The sequence below is a fragment of the Sciurus vulgaris genome (genome assembly GCF_902686455.1).
Source record: "Sciurus vulgaris genome assembly, chromosome: 4".
Lineage (NCBI taxonomy): Eukaryota > Metazoa > Chordata > Mammalia > Rodentia > Sciuridae > Sciurus > Sciurus vulgaris.
In genome coordinates this window covers 64,634,535-64,655,433 of record NC_136464.1, presented here as the reverse complement: position 1 = coordinate 64,655,433, position 20,899 = coordinate 64,634,535, and the positions used below count along the sequence as shown (strand labels likewise).

Below are 20,899 nucleotides of genomic sequence, written 5' to 3'. Positions count from 1 at the left end.
ACTATTGCTCTGTAATATAGTTTAAGGTCTGGTATTGTGATGCCTCCTACTTCACTCTTCTTGCTAAGGATTGCTTTAGTTATTCTGGGTCTCTTATTCTTCCAGATGAATTTCATGATTGCTTTCTCTATTTCCATGAGGTATGTCATTTGGGATTTTAATTGGAATTGTGTTGAATGTGTATAGTGCTTTTGATAGTATGGCCATTTTGACAATATTAATTCTGTCTATACATTTTTTCCATCTCCTAGGGTCTTCTTTAATTTCTTTCTTTAGTGTTCTGTAGTTTTCATTGTAGAGGTCTTTCACTTCTTTTGGTAGGTTGATTCCCAAGTATTTTATTTTTGTCAAGGCTATGGTGAATGGGGTAATTTTCCTAATTTCTCTTTTAGATGATTCATCACTTATGATTAGAAATGCATTAGATTTATGAGTGTTGATTTTATATCCTGCTACTTTGCTGAATTCATTTATTAGTTCTAGAAGTTTTCTGATGGAATTTTTTTGCAGCTTCTCAATATAGAATCATGACATCAGCAAATAGTGATAAATTGAGCTCTTCTTTTCCTATTTGTATCCCTTTAATTTCCTTCATCTGTCTGATTGCTCTGGATAGGGTTTCAAGGATGATGTAATAGAAGTGGTGAAAGAGGGCATCCCTGTTTAGTTCCAGTTTTTAGAGGGAATGTTTTCAGTTTTTCTCCATTTAGAATGATGTTGGCCATGGGCTTAGCATAGGTAGCCTTTACAATATTGAGGTATTGTCCTACTATCCCTAGTTTTTCTATAATTTTGAACATGAAGAGGTGCTGTATTTTGTCAAATGCTTTCTCTGTGCCTATTGAAATAATCATATGATTCTTGTCTTTAAGTCTATTGATGTGATGTATTAGGTTTATTGATTTCCATATGTTGAACCAACCTTGCATTCCAGGGATGAACCCCACTTCTTTGTGGTACACTATCTTTTTAATATATTTTTGTATGAAATCTGCCAGAATTTTATTGAGAATTTTTGCCTCTATCTTCATGAGGGATGTTGGTCTGAAGTTTTCTTTCCTTGATGTGTTTTTCTCGGTTTTGGTATAACGGTGATACTAGTCTCATAGAATGTGTTTGAGAGTGTTCCCTCCTTTGTTATTTTATGTAATAATTTGAGGCATATTAGTATTAGTTCTTGTAGAACTTGATTGAGAATCCATCTAGTCCTGGGCTTTTCTTGGTTGATAGGCTTTTGATGGTGTCTTCTATTTCATTGCTTGAAATTGATCTGTTTAAATTATGTATGTCCTCCTGCATCAGTTTGGGTAAATCATATGTCTCTAGAAATTTGTATGTCTTCAAGTTTTTCTATTTTATTTGATTACAAATTTTCAAAATAGTTTCTAATTACCTTCTGTATTTCACTAGTATCCGTTGTGATGTTTCCTTTTTCATTATGGATTTTAGTAATTTGAGTTTTCTCTCTCTTTCTCTTTGTTAGTGTGCCTAAGGGTTTATCAATTTTATTTATTTTCTCAAAGAACCAACTATTTGTATTGTCAATTTTTTGAATTGTTTTCTTTTGTTTCAATTTCATTGATTTCAGCTCTGATTTTAATTATTTCCTGTCTTCTACTACTTTTGGTATTGATTTGTTCTTCTTTTTCTAGGGCTTTGAGATAGAATGTTAGATCATTTATTTGTTGACTTTTTATTCTTTTAATGTATGAGCTCAATGCAATGAATTTTCCTCTTAGCACTGCCTTCCTAGTGTCCCAGAGATTTTGATATGTTGTATCAGTGTTCTCATTTACCTCTATGTATTTTTTTATTTCTTCCTTCTTCTTTTATCCATTCATCCTTCCATAGCATGCTATTTAGTCTCCAGTTGTTGGAGTAGCTTCTATTATTTATTTTATTGTTGATTTCTAGTTTCATTACATTTTGACCTAATAGAATGCAGGGTAAAATTTCTATTTTTTGTATTTGCTAAGAGTTGCTTTGTGGCATAACATGGTCTGTTTTGGAGAAGGATCCATGTGCTGCTGAGAAGAAAATATATTCACTCATTGTTGGTTGGTTGGAATACTCTATATATGCCTGTTAAGTCTAAATCATTGAATGTATCATTTAATTATATAGTTTCTTTGTCTAGTTTTTGTTTGAAAGATCTATCCAGTGGCGAGAGAGGTTTGTTAAAGTCACCCAGCATTATTGTGTTGTGGTCTATTTGATTCTTGAAATTGAGAAGAGTTTGTTTGATGTATCTAGATGCTCCATTGTTTGGGGCATATATATTTACAATTGTTATGTTTTGTTGATGTGTGATTCCCTTAAGCAGTATTCAATGTCCTTCTTTAAACTTTTTGACTAACTTTGGTTTGAAGTCCACTTTGTCTCATATGAGAATGGAAATCCCTGCTTGTTTATGTGAGTGATATGTTTTTCCCAACCTTTCACCTTCAGTCTGAGCATGTCTTTTCTTAGGAGGTGAGTCTCTTGAAGACAGCATATTGTTGGGTCTTTTTTTTAATCCAATCTGCTAGCCTATGTCTTTGGATTGATGAGTTTAGGCCATTAACATTCAGGGTTATTATTGAGATATGATTTGTGTTCACAGTCATTTTGGTTTTATTGTTGTTGTTGTTGTTTCTCTTTTGATTGACATTTCCTTTAGTGTTGTTCCTCCCTTTGTTGGTTTTTATTGTTTTTTTCATTTCCTCTTCATTAAATATTTTGCTGAGGATTTTCTGTAATGCAGGCTTTCTAGTTGTGAATTCTTTTACCTTTTGTTTATCATGGAAACTTTTATTTCAACTTCAAATCTTGTTGAATATAAAATTATATAAATATAATTTTGTTAAATATAAAATTCTTGGTTGGCATCAGTTTTCTTTCAGAGCTTGATATGTGTTATTCCAGGACCTCCTGGTGTTGAGGGTCTAGATTGAGAAATGAGCTGAGATCCAAATTGGCTTCCCCCTATATGTAATTTGTTATTTTTCTGTCACAGCCTTTAAAATTCTATCCTTATTCTGTATGTCAGTCATTTCATAATAATGTGCCTTTGTATTGGTCTGCTATAATTTTGTACCTTAGGAGTCCAGTAAGTCTCTTGTACTTGATTTTCCATTTTATTCTTAAGATTTGGGAAGTTTTCTGATGTGACATCATTGAAAAGGTTGTTCATTCCTTTCATTTGTATTTCCATGCCTTCATCTTTTCCAATAAATCTCATATTTGGTTTTTTTCATGTTGTCCTAAATTTCTTGGAAGTTCTGTTCATGATTTCTTATCATCTTCTCTGTCAACTTTATTTTCAAGAGCATATATTTTGTCTTCATCATCTGAAGTTCTGTCTTCCAAGTTGTCTAGTTTTTTGGTGATACTGTTCACTGAATTTTTAATTTGGCTTATTGTTTCCTCCATTTCTACTTGTTTCCTTTTTATAATCTCTGCCTCTTTATTGAAATGATCTTTCACTTCCTGTATTTTCTCTCCAATACCATCCTTTATTTTGAAGATCAATCTATCTATGTATTTTCTAAATTCCATCTCTGACATTTCTTCTACTGTGTTGTCTATGGGCTCTATTGTTGGAACATCATGGTTTGTTTGAGGCATTTTGTTCCTTATTTTTTCATGTTGTTTGTTTTCTCATCAAGGGTTATGGAGCTAAGGCAGTACAGATTCTACCCTGTAGTCTTTTAGTGTCCCTGAAGGCTTCCAGTACCTCAGCTTTAAGGGGAAGATCAATATTAACAGCACCCAATGCAAACGTTATACCACCTTAAACCAAATGGGTCCTATTAAGGAGTTAACAGGTTTGTCACAATAGACAAAAGTGAAGTGTTCAATTATTGTTAATAAACAGTAAGTTTGCTGAAAGAGTTTATCATTTCAAATGATGGATAATGAGGGAACAGAAGTAATGTAAGATGTGACGTTTATGAGGGAGAGAAGATAGAGGTAAAAATGTATAGTAAGAGTGAGGGAGGAATTAATAGAGGATGGCTGTTAGTATGAGAGGAGTGAGAAAGAGAATCTACGGAGAGACATAGGTGAAAGAAAAAAATACAGTTTTTTTTTTTAAAGTAAAATTACAGGAATACACAACAAAACTGTCATATTATTCAGACATCCATTCCTAAATAAATTGATGCATAAAAAATATTTGGATTCAAAGATGGTGGTGGTGTGAGACAGAGGGCAGAAAAAAAATAAAGGATGAAAGTCTCAATGGAAAATTGAATGATTGCTTCCATTGGCTTTCAAAAATATTCTCAGTTTCCCTTCTTCACCGATAGGTGAGGTTGTCTGAAGTTTGATATTAGCTCCAGTCCAGTGGGTACCAGTCTGGTGGGGTAGGTGAGCCAACAGCAAGTGATGCCCTTACATCCTCTTACCATCTTCCCACCCATTGTAGCTGGCCCCTTCCGTCCCTGCACACCTCAGGACAAACTGAGCTGGAGAAAGCCCAGTTTTGTCCATTTTCTTCAACCTGTGCTCTCCCCCCAATGTACTGCCTCTAGTCTCTGGCTTTCCACAGGCTTGCTAGACCCAGACTGGCCCACACAAACCCAGCTGTAATCTGATGGACCTCGGCTTCAGCTTTCCCAGAACCTGTCATGATGCAGTCACAAGATCTCAACACCCTTTCAACTTGCAGAGAGACAACCAGGCATGCGCTCACACAAAGGAGTGACCCTGCAAAAAGGCAGCCAGATGGCAGCAGCCACTACCACACCAAGCAGAAAGACCTTAGATGCAACCAGACCTGCAGGTACTCCAATGTATCTCCAGACCCTTGCCTGAGTCCCCAGACTGCCCCAAGATGGTAGCGGCCATACAGCAAACTTGCAGGTCCTGACTATTATCCCAAAATGGCGGCAGCCACGTATAAAGAAACCTGCAGTACTTGTGACAATGGACTTCCATGCAACAGTGGGCAGCAGGGGATCTGCTGATGGTCTGCAGGCTAATGGTGGACAATTGGCAGGTGGATCTCAGGTGGTGGGTGATGGGTAGGTGAAAGGCAGAAGATGGGCAGGCAAGGGGCAGGTAAATGAGCAAATGGTAGATGATAGGCGGCAGTCAGTGAGTGATCTGCACTCAAAAAGTTGGCAATATGCTGGCAGATGGTGGGTGATCACAGTGGACAAATGAGGTAAACAACAGGGGATTGATGAGCAACAAAGACACCCTTACAGAGAAACAGATTTTACTCTGCTTGAATCCCGAGTTTGGAGTGACAAGGAACTCAGCCTTCCCCGAGTCCACCATCTTGGATTCTCCTGATTTTTAAATATTTCTTAATTTATCAAAAGGAGAAACTAAGCATGTTTATAATCTTTTATTATTGAGACAAAATCTTTCCTCCTAAAATTTTTTTAGGAAAAATTGTTAATTTAGATTGTACTAGAAAATTATTTTAAAACTGTATAACCATATTCATTAAATAAATTTAAGATCTTGCCTATGTATTTTGAATATGAGAATAGTTTAGTAATTACCATCAAGTATACAGGTGGATATTATGCTATGTTTTTCTAAGTTACAGAGAAAAATCTATTGTATAACAATTTTAGCAAAGATCTGGGTTGGTGTCATTTTTTATGGCTTAATTGGGTCAGAATTTTTGGAACTCTTGGAAAAAACTGTATGTCTGCACTCTCAGAACAAAGAAGATTCAATCATAGAATTTTAGAAATTAGAACAGGCTTAGAGAGTATCTAGTTCGATCACACAATTTTCTAGAAAATTGAGATATGTTGTAATAAAATATTCTAAAAATAACAAAAGCATTTACCCCTCATTAAGTACTTCTAACATACTACTAGGACATGTTGGTAATCTCTTCCTAAAGACCTTAAATAAAATGTTAAACTGCTTGCTTTCATGTATTACGTCTTCGTATTAACACCAGATGGCATCTTGGGGTACAATTCCAGTGTCTGGTAAAAGAACATTTCACAGAATGGTTTTCTGGTGTGGTCTTTTTTTTTTTTTTTTTTTTTTTTAAAGTATCAACTTTCATTTACTGGCAAATACATAGACGCTTCCCCATTTAGGTAAAATGTGGAGATTTGTATTAGCAACTTAGAGCAACTTAGAATTTATTATTGAATAATCAGTGATGTGCCTTTAGATGTACTGTGTAAGATAACATATATAATGAACAAAGTAGCCATGTGAAACTATTATTTTTCCCCAAGTATCAGCTATCCTTTTATAATAATCTGATAAACAACTTGAGAACACTTCACAAAAAATTATCCTTTAAAAGCAGCAAGAATTGTGATGCTCATATAAAAAATTCTTCATATCTATGGGCTATGGTAATTTTACTGATCATAGAACTGATAAGTAGTCTATAAATGCCTACCCTTTAGCTTTACTAGCATTAGATAAAACAAACAAAATGGACAATGACATATCTTGATGTCAAGAGATACACTTAAATTATCTTCTGTTTTACTTTTTAAAAGAAAAAAAGTACATTTGGTTTTTGAAAGCTTTATACCACATTTAAATTCACACACACACAAACACACACACACACACACACACACACACACACATGCACATGTGTATATATTGGAGATGCACTGTATAAAATTAAGGTGAACAATGTATACATTTATATATGTAAAAGCGTGAGTCTATTATGTGTGTGGATATAAACATACCTTATTCATTTTTTAAATATTCTTTTCTCATAATATGTCATGAAGTTTGGTCTACCTCAGGATTTTTCTAGCTCTTTTTTTCCTTTAAGTGCTGCATAGTATTTATGATAGATCTGGCCTTTTTGATGACAACATTTACTAAAAAATATGAATTGGTTGTTAATGGTGGGCTAGTACAATATTTTCCCATCATTTAAAAATTACTACTTTCACTGTTGGCAAAGCCTTTACCCAGGTACATTATTACCCCTAAGCACCATCTCCTTAGGTTCATCTCTGCTACAACAGAAGTATGTGAAAGGCTTTTGCTACAGTTTATCTTTCCAACTGTGAGCCTAAAAATTATAAGTGTTGTTGGAGGCATAGACAGTTAAATGGAAAGAAAAGAGTGAGAAAGAAAAGATGTCCAGTGCTGAACATCCTGCTATACTGCTTGTTTTTCTGCCTCCCATACCCGATTGTCACAGTTTATATGAGATTCATTAATCAAGCTGGAGCTTGGTGGTCATGACAGTTGCAATGTCTTTTAAAGAAAATGCTTCCTTAGTGACACCATGACCAAAGGATGGTACAGCTGTGCCCGTCACAGAACAAATATATTCATTTGTCCACTGAGAAAGTCATTTTTTCCCTTCCTTACACTAGCAGCAATTTTCTCTCTAAAAATAAAGCAAAATCTCACTTTTAAGACAGAGCTCTTGGACAATAGTCACATCTATCTCTCTAAAGCCAAGAGTCAGCCTCAGAGTTGCTGAATTCATTTTCGGCTTTTATTGGAGAAATGTTCCTGTTAGGAGAAGAAGCAAGCCAAATTTCATCTGCTGAGTTTTGAGAACTTTAATTTTTCGGAGAAAGAGTACAAAATAAAGCCTTGATACCCTCACCCTTGAACTCAATACTCCAATAAACTTTGTAAGATTCTCCATTTTGAGCTAAATAATTTTCTGTCTTTACTATTTATTTCTCTAACTGCATTACAAACCTCAAATTAACAAGATTAATACCAAGAGGTCACACAACACTAGGTAAAATGTCCAATGCCATAGTAATCAATTTAAAAAATGAGATGACAAATCTGAAAGCTATTATGATCCTCATATTTATGCTTGTATGAATAAAGTTATTCATTCCAGAATGTTAACAAGATGTCTTTCATGTATCATTAAAATAACATATGTCATATACATGGCTAAATTATTGAAGTACCTTAATATTAATAATTTCATACAAATGTTTAGCAAGAATAACCAGTCAAAATTAATTAGTGATCAATTAGGATAGATTATTTCTCTCGGCTCTCATTTATTTTCCTAATAATCAACTTGCTTTTTTTTCTAAAATAGGTCAATATGAAATAAGTCCTAGTCATTTCACACTTCTATTTTTTAATAAACTGGAACTATTTAAAGAAATTAGTTTTTCTTTTGCAAGTTATTAATCTTTATGGATATTATAAATCATGTTTTCATCCCTTAAATTTGATATGCTCATTTTCAGTTTAATTATTGTATACTAATATGATAATGCTGCAGTAATTGTATTAGTTCTACTTCTAATACATTTTAGAAAAATTCAATTTATTCTAAAATTATTCATACTTGACCTCATAGTATCAACATCTCTCTCATGGTTAGGAGAAGCTCATTTTCAAGATGGTTAGCTTAAAGTGTAAAAAGGGGACCATTAATTTTTAAAAATTTTTATTTAGTTTGGTTCCTGATTTGAATTTTGTGACTCAGTGTCTGGCATACAAATCTTCTATTAATTTAGGCTAGAATCTAAAAGATTAATAATCAAACTCCTTTATCTTTCTTTAGCACAGGATATGATATTAGTAAGAGTCGTATTATCTGCAAACTATGGTAAAGAATACAGATTTGAGTGAGAATTAAACCTTTGAATCTTAGCTGTGTTGAAGAGATGCTGGGTTCAAGGCAAGGGGTTAAACTTCTTCCATGGTTACTATATTTGAGAAGGGCCATTTCTTCTTTGCATTTGTAGAATTTACCACTTCATTTAGCAATTGCTAACTTACAAATGAATGTTAAGATGGAAAAAAAAGTAAAAATAACTGCAGAACAAAGATAAGAAGAATCATTACCCTGAAAACACAATTGTTTTTTGAATATTCTACCAACCAATTATTCTTAATGTAAAGTTTATCATTTAATTTAATTGGGGTCAATTCCTTTTTTGCCTATATTACTGAAAAGTAGTAACTTCTTTCCTGATACTTTTGATTTCATGGCTTATGCACCTATTCTTAAATTATTTTCATGGGTCTTAGTACAAATAAGATAAAAGCAGACCATCTTTCTAGTGTTTTCTTCCCCTTTTAACAATTTTCTCCATTTAAAAATAGAATCGAACTCTCTTTGCTTAGATGATAACATAATCTCTTTAGTAGTCCTATGATGTGAAGTATGAATTAGAGACTAGGCATGTAATAAAAAAGCAGCAGAAGCAACTTAAATTTACTTGGTATTTTTATTTTGCAGTTATGGTGCTTAAAGCTTTGTATGTTCTATCTCATTTAATCCTCACAATCCTGATGCAGGTAGATATAGTAAAAGAAACTATAAAGAATCAGAAGTTTAAAATTTTTTCTTGATTGACAGAGCTTAAAGTAACCAACCTGGCTAGCACTTAAACCAGATCTCTTTGTTTCTAGAGCTCACTGAACTACCATTTTGATGAAAATAGAACAGAATAGACTAGATGTCTTTTACCAAATATCCATGATCATTATTGGCAAGATCTGCCTTCCACAGAACACTAAGACATAGACTTGATTTGGCCAAGTTCTTTGCCATTTTATAACAAGCTTGGCCTTTCCTCCAGTTTCCAATAATATATTCCTCAATTCTATCTGAAACCTCATCAGAATATCTTTTACTGTCCATATTTTTACCAGTATTCTGGTTGAACCCACTTATGTAATCTACTAAGAACATTGAGGCTTTCTGTACAACCTTCCTCTTCAGCTGAGCCCTCTCCAGGATTGCCCATTTCTGGATGTCCAGGCTTTTCCCAGCATGTACATCCAAATTCTTTCAGCCTCGACTTATTACCAGATTCCAAGGCCACTTTCATATTTTTAAGTATTTGTTATAGTAACACCCCAATTCTTGGAGTCCATTTCAGACTTAGTCTGTTCAGTCTGCTGTATCAAAATATTTTAGATGGGTGATTTAGGAACAACACAAATATATCTCTCATAGCTTTGGAGGCTGGGAAGCCTGTGCTCATGGTGCTGGTAGATTTAGTATCCAGTGCTAAGAGTCTTCTCATAGGTGGTAACATTTTCTGTGTCCTCATATGGTAGAAGCAGCAAAGAACTCTTTAACTTCTTTTGCAAGGGCCCATAAAACTATTTGTGTTATGAGGCACCCTCATAATAATCACCTCCCCAAAGGCTCCAGCTCTTAGTACTATCACATTGGATATTAGTTTTCATCATACAAAATTTGGAGAGATACCAATGTTCATACCACAAAAATTATATTGACTAAAGACAACAATAAATAAAAAATTAATATTTGGATATTATAGTTACAAATCGCTATCATAAAGTCCTTTAAACACACATCTTTGAAAGGATATAAAATGTTGAGAAAATTCTGATTTACGCAAACTGGGTGTGAAAATTGTAGCACTTTTCAATCAATCCCTTTTCAATCTCAGAATGTTCTGTATTCAATTAAACAATGATGGCAGATGTAACTTCCCTCCTTGATCCTAAGAAGATTGAGTTAATGTACAGACATGGAAATGATGGGTAAATAGTTCTCCAGGTTGGGTTTTTAAATGACAAGTTAAAAATAACTGGAAAATATTTGAAAATATTTGTGGTAGTTCAGGGTTGGTGGTGAACACTATTTAAAAACTACTGCACTGAATACTATACCACATTTTGTTCTGTCTGCCTAATAAAAGAGAAAGGTTTAGCAATACTTTTGTAAATTGATTAATAGCGTCTGTCAGTTTAGATTAAAGCAGCTGCATTGTGTTTTTCTCTGGGCAATTAATTTAGTAATTAATAACTTAAATCACTCTTTAAAAAAATTAAGCCATTAATATAAGGATAGCACATGAGCCTAAAACTATCAAAAAAGACATAAATATTTTACTTGCTTTATTATGTATGTAAATATTAAACACAACCCAGAGTAAAGAGAATAATTCAATAAAATTCCATAAACCTATCATTTGATTTCAGCACTATCAATTTATAGTCAATCTTGTTTTATCTAAGTTGCTTCCCTCCTCCCAGCCTTAGCCATGGTCAATTTGAAGTAAATCCCAAATGACATTTCATTTCTTCTGAAGTATTGCAATGGGATCTCTAAAGATAAAATCTCTTAGGGAACATAACCATAATCCTATGTTTCCAATAATTCCTATCATCAACCATCCTGCCAGTGAGTTCATAGTTCTCTTACTGTTGTATAATTTTAAACTTTCTTTGACTCAGGGTCAAAATATATTCCATATACTGCAGTGGGTTGATGTAGTTGTAGAAACAGCAGAAATTCTGTAGAATTTCTCACCGTCTGGATTTTGTTGATTGTATCTTGAATTTTTTTGTCCTCTGCATTTCTTGTAGATTGACACCTGAATCGTAGTAATGATTCTCCATTGGGGGCAATTTCTGCCTAGAGACATTTTTGGTTGTCACAGTGGAGGGAGGTGCTTGTGGCATTTGGTAATGGGAGTCTGAGGGAGGAAGTTGCCAGTCATCCTATAATACACAGGACAAGCCCTTCAACAAAGAATTATTTGGCCCAAATGGTCAATGGTGCCAAGATAAAAAAACCCGAGTTTTAATGTTCCCCCAAATTTCCAGTTTGTTTAAATATTTTGATCTTCATATTTTAACACTGATTGCTAAACAAATGATTTGAAATATTTCAAATGGGTTAAATTATTTGAATGACTAGGGAGAGCTCAGAAGTGCAATAAGAATTAGCATTTGCATTCATTTCATAATCAGATTATATTTTTATTCACTAAAGTATGATTACACTCAGGAATTTTGATATTCTCAATAAAATTGTGCTTGGGGTATGGGACTTATTTTGTACACCACTCATTTCAGATTAGTCCTGCTGCCCCATTGATATATATTTTCTGAACCTATTAAGACAGTAGAGGAAAAATTTAGTATTTATAAAATTATCTACAAAATTTTGAGCAAATTCACACTAATGGCAATAAGTCTGCTTCTTATATGTGCAACTATAATTAAGTTTGAAAAAAAAAAGCCATCTGTTCTGGCTTTTGAAAAAAATAAAGCAACATCATCTAGAAGAAAATGGAAAGATTATCTAACTTGCAAATGGTTCAAGTCTTTAGAAGTTAGTCACTAAAATGCACTATAGTTTTTACTGGCAGTAACCTAGTTGTTTGTTTGTTTGTTTTTAAGAAGAAAACTTCTGAGTCCCCATTCTGCTAGTCAATTGAATACAGTTTTTATGTCTTTGTGTTCTATGTCTCCCTTTAAAAACTACCTTTAAGCTGGGTGTGGGTGGCACACGCCTGTAATCCAAGCGACTAGGGAGGTTGAGGCAGGAGAATTGCAACTTCAACATCAGTTTCAGCAGTTTAGTGAGGTTCTAAGCAGCTTAGTGAGACTCTGTCTCAAAATAAAATATAAAAATGTCTGGGGATGTAGCTCAGTGGTAAAGTGCCTCTGGGTTTAATCACCAGTACAAAAAAAAACAAAAAAAAAAATCTTTAAATGAGAAGAAAGTGAGCAATGGAATGATGTATATTTGGAGAATGTGTAGTGGGTAACAGTTTATTAACCTTGAACTCTAAAAATATTTTTATCACAAAGATTGAAAACAAGATAAAGATGAAGAACCCTACAAAATATTCACTGATATTATTTTGAAATTGTACCAAAGCCCTGTTTTTGAGGTAATGGCTCAGGTATTCTCTTGGAAAATACATTAAGGATGCCACTTAATATGCATGAATATTTGGGTCAGCCTACAGAAAAATCAAACGCTTATTCTAAAAACAGATTAATTTCCTAATTATTTATTCTTTAATAATAGTATACTCACATATAAAAATTTGCTTAAAATATTTTAAAATTTTTAACAAAAGTATCTTAAAAGTAGAACATTGTGTTATACATGATTGGCTACAAGGGCTAGAAATTCGACTCAAAGTGGTTGCGTAAGTGAACTATTTTTCTTCACGTACCTAAGGAATCCATAGGAAACCAGTGTGGGAGACCCTACTAATGGTTCAACTCTTGTACTACCACTTATTTCCTTCCAGGAAAAGCCTTCCTCTCACTGTGGAGGAAGAAAATGACAGATCTTCACCTACCTGGCCTCCTTGCAGTAAGCGTTTGGCACATGGTCCAGTTCTGGCCAATGAGACATCGAAGTCAAGTTGGGAGGCAGTAGAAAAGACTGAGGAGAATGCACTTTTCTTTCCACTCTTTTGGACAGTGTTTGGATAAGAGGTATGGGTCAAGAGCATTGATTTGTTCTACTTAATTAGTGCTAGAACAAACTTCCCCTGTATTCCTTGTTATAATGAGGAAAATAAATACTTGTTTTTAATGTAAAGTTGTATTATTTGTAGCCAAAATCACTCTGATTTTATTGCTGATTTGAAGTACTGTTAGGTTCAGAAGATTAAGGTATACTAGCTAATATTTTTCTCTTTCTATCAATTCTGTATTCCTCAGCATTGGCTTCATTATTGGGCGCCAGGTAGTGGCCCCAAGCAGGTTCATATTATTGATATAAGTGATGCCCAAGTGGCATCATATTATTGATATAAGTTTTAGTCTAACAAGAATTTCATCTGAAAGACTTGTTAGATCAGTACTAGGATTTGGTCAGAGTCATCCGACTTGATCTCTGCACCCTTCCCTTCTCTCTGGAGGGCACAAAGCATAACGATGAGGTCTCCTGCCTACTACCAGAGCTAGAAATGGGGGTCCACATACCCAAAACACAGAGTAGAGAGACTTCCCAACGTCATTAATTGGAAAATGCAGGCAGATGCTCTGTAGACAAACAAAACAAGTAAGTAAACAAAACCCAGATTTTAATGCAATAATAAAAAATATCGATGTGGCCTAAGCATAGGATATACAGGGAAAAAAATCAAAATCTTTTTAAAAATTTGTTCTTTTTAGGTATAAATGACAGAGTATTTTTTGACATATTATACATATATGGAGTATAACTTGTTCTAATTAGGATCCCATTCTTGTGGTTGTACATGATGTGGATTTTCTCTGGTGGTATATTCATATATGAACATAGAAAAGTTCTGTCCAATTCATTCTACTGTCTTTACTGTTCCCATTTCCCCTTCCTTCCCTTTATTACCCTATGTCTAATCCAATGAATTTCTATTCTTCCCTCTCCTCCCCTTTTTGTGTGTTAACATCCACATATCAGAAAGAATATTCAACTTTTGATTTTTTAAGATTGACTTATTTCACTTGGCATGAGTCTCCAGATCTATCCATTTATGAGCAAAAGTCATGAAGTCATTCTTTTTTTCTTACTGAGTAATTTTCCATTATGTATATATATAACATTTGCTTTATTCAGTTCATCTGTTGAAGAGCACCTAGGTTGGTTCCATAGAAAAAGGAGAATCTTGAAAGTTTCGTTGACTAAATCTTTTAAAGACATCAGTTATTAAACTCCTCATAGATTTTGAGTATCATGTAGATGCTGAGGACACAGAAAATAAGACCCACTTTACCTGTTCTTCCAGTTTAATGATGAGATGAAGAGAAATCAGTGCTCATAGCACAGCAGATAAATTCCATTTGTAATGTGTGTCATTGTTTTGCAAAAGAAAGGCAAAAGAGGAGCATCTAAATAAGTCTAGGGGTGAGTAAATGTTTTCACAAAACCTTCCAGGAGTGAGTAAGAAGACAACTGAGTTTTAGGAAGTGAGAAAACCATGAGAAAAATTAGGGGGTTGAGTGAATTCTTGGCATATTTGATTAATTCTAGGCTATTGGTGGCCTTGAACAAGTTTTCTAGTCTCTCTTTTTCTTCTCATTAAGAATAAACAGGGGCAGTTTGGGAAGTAGTGGCAGGGTGGACAGGTTTGGAATTTTAAGTTTTCCTAGGTTCCTTATAGATTTGAAATCTGGTTAATCTGTTACAACTGTTTGATACAGATATCTTCAATTCATGTGACAAAGACCTAAAAACAAAGTTTTACATTTTGATCAATCATGGAAATTAATGTATGACTGACCTGGTTTTCTAAGATTTCAGTTCAGCTACTGAATAACAAATTATTAAAGTCATGATGTTTGGAAAAGTTTCCCCTAAACTTAGCAACTCCTACTTTAGGGATAGCATCTTAGAATTTTCTTCTCAGTGGGTTAACCAGAAGGCTCTGTTGTTAAAGCTGAATCAGTACTTTCCAAATTATTTTGTTTCAGAGATATTCTTGATAACAACCAAAGAATTATAAAGCTAAGATTATGTTGGCTTTCCTTTGAGGCTTGGGCATTTGAGGTTTCAAGTACTTATTCATACCCAGTTAACCACATGCTAGAATATATGTATATATTCTATATCTATTTTTTTTTTTTGGTACTGGGGATTGAATCCAGGAATGCTTAACCACTGAGCCACATTCCCAGCCCATTTAATTTTTTTTTAAATTTTATTTTGAGATAGGATCTTACTATGCTGCTTAGTGCCTCGCTAAGTTGCTGAGTCTGGCTGTGAACTTGCAAGCCTCCTGCCTCAGCCTCCTGAGCTGTTGTGATTGTTGGCATGTGCCACTGCATGCAGCTGTTGGAGCATTTTTATGTAATTATTATGAAAATACGAATCCCTCAGCCCTCATTGTACCCACCATAAAATACATAGAGTGAAACTCAGAAAGTGAAGGGCAGAAAGTACCCAGAGAGGTTAAAGGGGATGAGAAAGTATTTCTCTTGGGATAGATTACATGGTGAGAGGCTAAGGACATAGGAGTCAGATTATTATTCATTCATGCCATGGTATCTTGTTCTCAAAGGCAAAATTTTAAAAGAAGATGTATTACTTATTAAAAAATATTGTTTGTTAAGAAATATTGATTTATTCTTCATCTTAACTTTTGAATTTGGCTATACCATCAAAAGACTTATAAAATAACCTCCTCCTTTTTCAAACTCATATTATTCTAATATTTGTCCTCATGTTCATCTTAACTCAGAATAGACCTGTCTTGATACACAACTTCTTGAATTTCATCCTAGAAAACATCTTCCTCTATAGAAATAAAGAATATTCTTTTTTTTTCCAGCCCTGTTCTTTTAACTACTCTTAAAACCACATCAGCAGCTATGGGAAATTCTTATGTCTATTAAAGTCAACATTTGAATGTGAGAGAGAAACTAATATTTGGTGGATAAACTCTGAATGATTTCAATTTCTAGGCTTAGCATTTTTAGTGTCCTACATTTCTCATTAGGTTCAAGAAATTACACTCAGGGAAAGATGCATTTATTATGCTTCACTTATTCTTTCAGAAATTAGAATGGAAGGAATAAAATGAGCTTTAAAATATTTGAAAAAATATAGATCTATTCTGTTACTATGGGCCTGTTTGTTTCAATGTTTGATGGTGAATATAAAAGAAAACAGTGATGTCATACATATTAACCATATGATACATTAAAATACAGATTATGACAAGTAATGAGAGGAATGGGATGCTCTATTTGTTTAAGTGATCAGAAAACTCATTTGGAAGACTAATGGGCTTTCTCTGGGAATCTAGCTTAGAAAACTATAAAAGGGTGTGCACAGTTTATTTAAAATATGCCTTCGTATTTTCTTTTATTGGAAAGTTTCAACCTTTTGTAGATGAGCCCAAGTAATTATTTTGGAAGACAGAGTGTTCTTAGGTTAAACTGAGCTAATAGGATATTCACCTTGATGTAGTTAGTGAAGTGGAAAAACCTAGAACAGGAAAAAGAGAACATACTACAATTTAGTAGTTAGTGGGATAAAAGAATTCATCTTAATTTACCTCTCCTCAACAAAAGTGGTTTTCTTCTCTGGATTCCACACCATTAAGGGAAGTTCTGTGAAGAATTTTCCCTCTGTAAACCCAAGAGAGGACTTCTCCAATCTGGTCAGCATAGCCTGTCTGAGCTTCTGCTATTTGCTATTGATGCACTTGGGCTGCATTTGAAGGTAAGACTTATTATCACGTGGGCTTCCCTTCATTGTCCCCCTTAAACCACAGATATAACCACTCTCTGCAGGGGACTTTATACAGTTTATGCCATGAGCATGCTTGCAGTCATCTTTGGCAGCAGCACCAACATCAGAGACCTCCCTGGGATGGATGGAAACATACATTTCTGCTTTTGACAAAAAGGCAACTATTAAAACATGTATCACCTGTCTTGAGGACTTAGTCCATTGTCCTCTTACCTCTGAGAATCAAGAAAGCAAGATATTGAAGGTCATGCAAGGCCATTAGCCTGTGATTATAAATGGAGGCCACTGTCATGTTTTGAAATCATTCATCTATTTTTCCAATTAGGTAATACATGTATGTGATTCAAAATCCAAGTAAAAATTGTGCAGTGAAAATCTTTTTTTCACTCATTTCTCAGTCAGTTCCCTTTCCCAGAGAAAACTAGTTTATTCATTCACAGGTAACTTGCGTGTGAATATCTTTGTATGTACATTTCTTCTTTTCCCTTCTTCTCTCTCCTCCTTCTTCTACTCATTTTCCTCCTCATTTTCTTCAACTTTTAATGATGCCCTAGTGCTCTATTTTGTGGCAGCATTGGAATTTACGTAGTATTCTCTTATCAATGAGGATAAAAATAGATTAATTTTTTAAACAAAGATGCAAAAGAAATTCATTGGTGAAAAGCTAGTCTTGCAACATAAGGGGTTGGAGCAATTACACATCTATAGGCAAAAACAAAACAAAAACACACAGGACATTAAAATTTAATATAAAGACTTTAACCAAAAATTAATTCAGGGGCTGGGGAGTTGGTAGAGTGCCTGCCTCGCATGCACAAGGCCCCAGTTTCAATCCCAGCACTGAAAAAAAAAAAAATTAATTAATTCAAAAGAGATCACTTGACTCATCTCACTTAAATGTGCTATACTCCAAAACTTTTAGAATAAAATTTAGGTGAAAGTCTTCATTGTAATACAAAGCTGCTCCCCCGCCCTTTCCCTTGCATCACAACCTAGCTTGTCAGAAAGCTGCTCTCCCCGCCCTTTCCGCTGCAGCCATTTCCCCATCTCGTAAATACTTGTCAGTCTGTGAACATCGTAGCTAGCTATTGATTCATCAGTCAGCTTGCAAGTATCCTTCTCTATTATTGGTCCCCTCTTAGCCCAGCGGAATTCAACTGCTTAAAGATAGCTGCCCTGCCATCTTTTCTCATGGTTTCTCTCCCCCTGACTCACTTTCTTTCTCCTCCTTGCTTTTCACACTCTCTCTTGTGCACGCCCTTTCTCTTGTCCTCTCATTTTCTCTCTTACCCTGCAGGGAGACACTCTGTTTGCTTAATAATCTCCCTTATGTGATTTCCCATGTCTGGCATGGTTTTCGTGGGTTTTCTTACATTCATGACCTGGGATTAGGCAAAGACTGATAGACTTAACCCTAAAAGTATAATCCATAAAGAAAAAAAATCATAAATTATACTTCTACAAAATTAAACACCACTGTTGCTCTGTGAAAATACACTTAAGCAAAAGAAAAGAAAAATTAGAGTGGATGACACATTTTCAAATCACAAACAAAAAAATCCTACAAAAAAGATGTGCATCCACTGTATAAAAAAAATTCTTAAACTTCAACAATAAAAAAATAACCTCTCCAACTGAAAAAATGAGCATAAGACTTGAAGAGAAACTTCACCAAAGAGAATATAAAGAAGGTAAAAGTGCATATGAAAAGAACTTTGTTATCATCAGTCAAAAAAGTACACTAAGATGCCACTTTAAGATTAAAGCTTAAAAAGACAAATATCAGGTGCTGTGCCTCTGGAACTCTTCAATATTCCTGATAGAACCAAGCATGGCGTATAGTATGGTACAACCACTCTACAAAACAATAACAGTTTCTTAAGAAGTTAAAAATACACTTATTATCCACCAATTCCACTGCTAGATATTTATCCAAATAAGATGAAAAGCTACATTCATGGAAAACATTATACACAAATACTTATAGCAGAATACCCAAAACCTGGAACCAGTTGTGAATAAAACTATGGTGCAACCATCCAACAAAATACTCCTCAGTTATAAAAAGAGCAAAAGTACTGATATATGCAACCACTTGGATGGATAACAAAGACAGCATGTTAAGTGAAAGAAGCCAGTTTCAAAAGTTATATGCGTCATGATTCTGTTTATGACTTTTTCAAAAAGAAAAAACTCTAGTAAAAAGGAACACATCAATTCCAGCGGTCAGGGGTGGATGAGAATGTAACTGCAAAGGGACAGCATAAGAAAGTTCTTGGGATGGCAGAATTGTCTATAGCCTGACTTGGCTGGTGGTTCCATGAATCCATATTTGTGTTAAAACTCACAGAACTGTATCCCCTCCAAAACTTGCTATCATCATAAGTTTTTTTTAATTAAAATTAAAATGGAACAGAAAAACCCTCTCAGTGTCCCATACACCCCTAAAAATAAATGAATGAATTATTATTATTATTCACCAAGACAAATTTTCAAAGGAAGAGCTAGGTAGAAGGACTTCCTCTACTAGTTTCAAGATTTACTACAAAGTTATATTAATCAAAATAAAATGACATTGCCCTAAGAATACACAGACCAGCAGAACTGATTAAAGCCCAGAAAGAGGTGTACATATATATGTACATTAAATTTACAAAAATGCACTTTGGCAGAGCAATGGAGAAAGGATGGTCATGTAAATAAATGGTGTTGGAAGAGCTTGGGTATGTGTGAATAAGAAAAATTAACTACAAGTTATACTGTAGGTCTAAAGTGACAAAACAATAAGGATTTTCAAAGCTAACTATAAGAGAATAGGTTAATAACCTCAGGGTAAGGAAAGATCATTTAAAAAAATAATAATCTGGATAAGAATATTCATCATGGTTATTTATATAATGGCAGGAAAGTGAAAACAATCTAAGTGTTCAGTAATCTTTAAATCGTGAACAAAATAAGAATTATCATGCAAATAACATTTTCAAATAATATCTAAGAATGTTTATGATGTAAAATTAAGTAAGAAAAGCCTGATCTAAATTATAGTTTTGTTTTGTTTTTTAATGAGAAACATTGGAAATAAATATACAAGATCCTATTTCTGGTCTATCAGTCAGGTTCCTGAGAAGGTATGGTTAGCACACTTAGACTGGGTACTTTGAGGAGCATTTACCAAAAGGACTACTTACAAAGATGTGGGGAAGGTTTAAAGAGAGTGACTGTCAGAATCTGGGGAAGGTGACCACAGTGAGATGGCTGTCTAACAGGAGCTGAGGCCTTTTACAGAGAAATGCTGCCAACTCCTAGAGAGGCAGCTGGGAGTGAACAAGGAGAATAAATCCCCAAACCCCTCTCTCCTCCACCCTTTCAGTCTCTTGCAGATGCCTTTCGCTGATCAAATCCAATAGGAGACCACAAGGCCAGGGAGCAGGTGAATGCAGTCGTACAGGTCAGGTTCCAGGGACACAAAGAAGGGAAAATATGCACTGAGTAGAGAGCAGATTTGCAGAGGCAAATGGAAGGTAACTAATATGTGTGGGTGATTCACTAATTGATGATGATGATGTTCTTCTTCATAGACTTTTTTTCCCTTCCCTTCAAATTTCAAGAAAGAACATGCATTGCTTTTTAAATGGAGAGAAAGTGTTGTCAAGCTCTATAAATATATTCTTAATGACCAAACATAGAACACCTTAGGGGCTAAGGGAGTTAGAGAGGTATACACACCAATTCAATGTAAGATCCTTCAATATATCACTGGAAACAACTCAATGCCCATCAACAACCAAATGGGAAGAGAATGAAAATATATTCCTAAAATGAATCCTATATGGCAATGAATAGAATAAAATCTAGTCTCCTTACTTTAGCTTACTAAGTTCTGACCCTGCCTACCCTACCAACATTATCACTTCCCTTCTGCTTTAGCCTACTGACCTTTCTATTCTTCAAATATACCACTTATTTAATTTTAGAGACTTTGATCTAGGTGTTGTGTTTATT

The 20,899-nt window shown here is 34.4% G+C and overlaps 1 protein-coding gene across 1 annotated transcript in view; it reads left to right on the top strand.

The window, feature by feature from the left end:
* Positions 1–13,323, top strand: part of LOC306659099 (uncharacterized protein) — a 155,235-nt gene extending 141,912 nt beyond the window's left edge. The window contains exon 3 of the mRNA XM_079136413.1: positions 12,963–13,323. Within this exon, the coding sequence (XP_078992539.1) occupies positions 12,963–13,149 (187 nt within the window). The 3' untranslated portion in view covers positions 13,150–13,323. The remainder of the gene's footprint in view (positions 1–12,962) is intronic.
* Positions 13,324–20,899: the final 7,576 nt, after the last annotated feature.